This window comes from Gavialis gangeticus, unplaced genomic scaffold (genome assembly GCF_001723915.1).
Source record: "Gavialis gangeticus isolate Ggan-Ray unplaced genomic scaffold, GavGan_comp1, whole genome shotgun sequence".
NCBI lineage: Eukaryota > Metazoa > Chordata > Crocodylia > Gavialidae > Gavialis > Gavialis gangeticus.
Window position 1 is genome coordinate 117813010 of NW_017729022.1, and position 4919 is coordinate 117817928.

Sequence of the window (4919 nt, forward strand, 5' to 3'; positions counted from 1 at the left end):
GTTTAACTACCTGCCCCACACCAACTGCCTCCCTGACCCATCAACAGAGGTCTCAGCACAAAGTCCCCAAACCTCCCTCATTTCTGTGCTGTGGCTTCCTTTTTCCATCTTTAGTTCACTCATAAAATGGGAACCACTGATGGGACATCTGCATGTACGCAGACAAGACTCCTGTTGCTTGCATCCTCATACCACAGGGGTAAGGACAGTCCCGAGAAACAACCAAGGGAACAGGCCACGTGACTAACTGAACAAGAACTTCTGGGGAAGGAGCATGCATCCCAATTTGCATATGCAAATAAGAACCTCCCAGCACACTTTGGAGGAAGAGGGCAGGAAGCAGGAAAGTTGAAGATATGAGGTGGGGGAGTGTGGCTTGAACTTGTCGGACACTCCCCTTCCTGGTGCAAAACGCCTGCTGAGCTTGCCTTGCTTGATGGTTGGGGATGCTGCCCTTCCCTGGGGATGGCAAAAGGCAGTGTGTCTGGAACAGCTTAGGGTTTCCTCAAATTGCTACACGGTCCTTACAAAATGGCAGTGTTTTCTAAAACCAAGCTGCACCTCTGAGAGTGCCCCCTCCTTTCTCAACACTGAGGCCACCCTCCTCCAGCTCAGCTCCAGTCCCAGCTGTATGCTTTGTCCCCTCATTCCCTTAACACTTAGGGTTTCTGCCTCTTCTCTTACTCTCCCTGCTGGCATGAGAAAGTTCTCAGAGCTCAGATCACCCCTCCAATGTCCCTGCAACTCCCTCACCTTTACAACATTTAAGAAACAACATAATTACAGGCTCCCAGGATCCACTAGGCTCTCTCACTCCGGTAGCCAACACGACAGATTCACTGGCCACCTTGAAGGGAAAGAGGGATTGTTAAACGCAAAATGATGGAGGCAGAGAAAGATGCACTCGAGGATTCAGCCTTCCTAGGTCTTCTCATGGCACCAAGGAGCCATCTCTCCGCCCTCCACCTCACGCAGTTCACCACCCAACGTGGGAGAGCTGCTCTGGTGCGTCTGAGGCCAGCGGGGGCGGGGGAGGGCCGTGCTCAATTATTGATAATAATAATTATTATTATAATAAACAAAAGAAGAAAAAGGTAAAACAGGACGCAAGGAAGGATTATCTTCGGCAGCATCTTGCGGTGGCTTCTCTGGCAGAGATAGAGAATATATATCTATATACAGGCAAGGCAGGGAGGCTGGGGTAGCCGGTCCTATGATCTTTCACCCCACGCCCCCCTTCCCTCCCTTGACCCTCACAAAGGAGGGGCTCTTGAGTCTGTAACGCACTAGGTGATCAAGTCCCAGTCGAAATCGTCAGGTATTTCCTCATTGGCGCCTGGAGGAGGCCCAGGAGGCCGAGGGACCAGGTGGTGTGCTGAGCAAAGAGGGGAAGAAGGAGAGAAGAGGAAAGTGGGGGTTAGAGAAATAAAGTCAGGTTGTTCCCCCAGTGGGCTCCTGGGAACAAAACAGGAAAGATCTGGGCATTATGAGTTTCCTCATGGCAGCATCCTGCCAGGGCAAAAGCAGTATGAGTTCCCCACCCTGGCAGCACAAAATTGCCACCTCTGGGCAATGCCAGACTAGGAAGGGGAAGGGAGGTAGCCATTGCAGTGTGAACCTCCCCACAGCACTGCTTAAAGGGTTTAAGGCTTTGGCCTCATGAGTTCTCCTGACAACAGTGATCAGTCAGCATCCAACTGGGAGGTGCAAGAGGCTTTGGCAACATGAATGTCCTCACTCCAGCACTCGGTGAGCAATCAGCTCAGGTAAAGAAGTGTAACTGGGGATTGAAGTTCCTCATGTGTGGTGAAAGAAGTTGGGGAACTGAATTTCTTTTCAGTGATGCCAGGCTCTTGGGGGAAACTTTCTGCAGCCTGGGCTCCCTCTCACTCTCCTCTGACAGCCAAGGTAGAAGCCCCTGCCAGCAGGAGCTCTGGGAGGGCTGAAAAGGCTGATGTGGGGGCAAGTTCTTCAACATTCAGCCACATAACATGCCCTAGTGTCACTTCTTACCTGGGCGATTATATCCTGGAGAGTCCTGGGTGGAAATCTGGTACATAGGAGATGGCCCAGAGAAGAGATGGGGAGGTTGAGGCTGACCATAAGAATTCACTGTCAAAAGGAAGGGATAAAGAACTGTTAGGGACGCAGTCAGCTCTCCCACACCTTGGAGGACTTAGGAAGGGTAAAATCATCAGGCCCTTCCCATGAGTCACAGGTCAGCCAGGTTGCAGCTGCCACAAAATTTGGGAAGATCTCCATATGATACCAAAATGAGGTATTCTAACCAGCCGTCCTCTGTCCAGTGTCAGAAGCACAGGTGTAACCAGGCCAGGATTTGGCCCTTTCTGAATTCTCCCTCTAAGAACATCAACCTTCTCCCACTCCAGAATAGCCTCCCCTGCACCTCTTCACCTCACCATTTCTTTCCACCTGCTGTCTACACAAACCACCCCATATACCTCTGAGATTTTTACTTTCTTCCTGCCTCAAGTTTTGCTTTCAACTCTATGCCCCAGGTAACACCTTCACCCCACTGGGTGCTGTGTTTAGGCCTCAGACATCCCTAACTCTCTAACATCAGGCTGTTCCCTACAACCCTATGGCTGTGGGAACAGCTACAACAGAGATCAGGCAGATCTCTGAACAGTACTGGGACACTCCGCTTCATCCACTTGTATAGCACCCGGGTCCCCCACCCACCTGCCCTGCTGGGTACCTTGATTCATGGACTGCTCCTGCTTGCCGCTATTCAGGGCACAAGAATCAGAGATCCGAGGGGGCTGCTGTGGGCCCCCCAGGTGAGGGAGCTGACCAGTCTGGGTGAGAAAGTGATTGAGGGAGTCACAGAGGTTGGCAATGTGGTGCTGATCCAGGGTCCAGTTCTTCCGCTCCGCCTGGCGCAGGCTCTCCATCAGCTCTGCAAGGGGAAAATCCCATCACTGCCTGCTCACTGCTCCTTCCCATCCCTGAGTCATTCCCCTCCGTCATGCTCCTATCTTACCATCCTCACTCATAATCCAGACATGGATCTATTCAGGTTCCTGCCCTTAGGAACTTTACGATTAATCCCAAAAATCATATGGAGAGCCTCCTTTTTCTCTATCTGGGGTGCTCTGTCTGAATCTTGAGCAGAGTGGGAAGCAACAACGGTGCAAAAAACACTCATCTGCCATCTGTCTATGGCAGGGGTTCTCAACCCCCAGGCTGTAGTGGGTCAGATGCTGGTCTGCAGTACGGTCAGCTGCCAGACCGGAAGTGGCAGTGGACTGGCAAACCATGGCCACCCAGAGCCAGGCAGAGAGGCCATGGTTCTTTCTGCAGGGACCACAGCAGTGCAGGGTGTGCCCCACTGCCCTCCACCCAGGGGTAGGGCTATTCTTACCTATCTTCTGGCCGGAAATTCCAGCCATGGTCGGCTGTGACTGCTGGACTGTGGTTTGCTGGGCTGCGGCCACTTCCAGGCCGCAGCATAACAACTTTGAGAACACCTGGTCTATCGTATGTCTACAGCCCCCTTACCCGGATGTCTGAGGACCTGAACACCTGAGCATCAATGCATCTACCTGCACAACACTTCTGTGAGGTAGAGGAACACTAATGGATCCCCCTTGCACATAAGGAACTGGGTCACCAAAAGTCCAGTGACTTGTCCAAAGTCAGACAAGAAGTCTGTAACATAGCAGCAAATTGTACCTGAGTTACCCCAGCCCAAAACTAATACCCTAATTCCTGGGCTGAGCTACTGACCTGAGAACTGGGAGTTTTCAATGCTAGACCAGTTCAGCCGGTTCACCATCTTGAAGCTTTCTTTCAGGGAATCAATACTGGAGCACCAGTCGGGAGGAAATGCTGGAATGCAAGGGAAGCAAGACCCTTGTATCGGGGAGTAACATACCAGCCCCCCACCCTCCGATGCAAACTAAAAATAAAGCCAGACTGGGTATGTCATTTGCCAATGAAATCTGATGCCACCCTTGATAGGGATCCCACCACCTCACAGGCAGCAAGGTGGGATTCAATCTCCCTGTTCATTCAGGTCTGGGCTCCACCCTCATTTCCAGCTCTAAACAGGACCCTAGGCCTAGGACAAAGGGACTGCTCTCTCCAGAGGCAGGAGGGCAATGAAGTCTCCAAATCCAGCCACACCTGGGTTTCACCCCCCAACACAAACACACACTATTTCCCTGCCTTTGTGCTGGGGCATGAGGTGGAGGGGGGCTACTGACTAGCTGAGTCCTTGTCTTGGCTGTTCTGGGGAATGCAGGGAACTCTAATGCTCACCTAGTCCCCTGAGCCCCAGCAGCTCCCTCCACCCTCTGCAACCTACCAAAGCCAGCACTGTTGATTGAAGCCTGTGACTGCTGCTGCTGCTGTTGGTGCTGCTGTTGTTGCTGCGGGTGGGAGTGTGGGTGGTGCTGCTGGTGCTGGTGGTATCCACCATGCTGCATCGGGGGCGGGTGCATGGACATCACAGGTGGGGGGCCATAACCATCACCCCCCTGCTGTTTACCCCCCTGGGGTGGGCAGCCCTCTGGGTTGGGGGTGTGGAGTTGGGGAGCACCACCCACTGATGAAGGGCCCTGCTGCTGCTGGTGGTACATATAGTAGTTGTGGTTGGAGGGCTGCATGTCACCAAGGAGAGAAGAGAAACCTGAAGGAGGAGGGTGGGGAGGGAGAATGAGAGGAGAGAGTTAAAAGATACAGGCAAGATGGCTGCCTGGCTCAGTCCCCTGCCACCCCCATCACCCAGCAAGTGCATCTACACATGCTATTTGCATGAAGCAATAAACTCCAGAACAACGTTGCACAAGAGTTTATTGTTCCTGGGCACTTTGTCTTCATGTATGCCAGGGACTGCAGCACGTTGAGGTGGACTGGAGCAGCCCTGGCTGGCAGGGGTTGGGGTGGGGGGCAGG

At 52.9% G+C, this 4919-nt stretch overlaps 1 protein-coding gene across 3 annotated transcripts in view; it reads right to left on the minus strand.

Moving 5' to 3' along the window:
• The window catches only part of FOXJ2 (forkhead box J2), a 68944-nt gene that overhangs the window by 6294 nt on the left and 57731 nt on the right, over positions 1 to 4919 (minus strand). For 2 of the 3 annotated variants that reach the window (XM_019516042.1, XM_019516041.1), the window contains exons 7-11: positions 4331 to 4654; positions 3751 to 3852; positions 2720 to 2920; positions 2014 to 2112; positions 11 to 1375 (exon numbers count right to left, since the gene is read on the minus strand). In XM_019516042.1, the coding sequence (XP_019371587.1) occupies positions 1287 to 1375; positions 2014 to 2112; positions 2720 to 2920; positions 3751 to 3852; positions 4331 to 4654 (815 nt within the window). In that variant the 3' untranslated portion in view covers positions 11 to 1286. The remainder of the gene's footprint in view (positions 1 to 10; positions 1376 to 2013; positions 2113 to 2719; positions 2921 to 3750; positions 3853 to 4330; positions 4655 to 4919) is intronic. The other variant, XM_019516043.1, reaches the window with a different exon arrangement.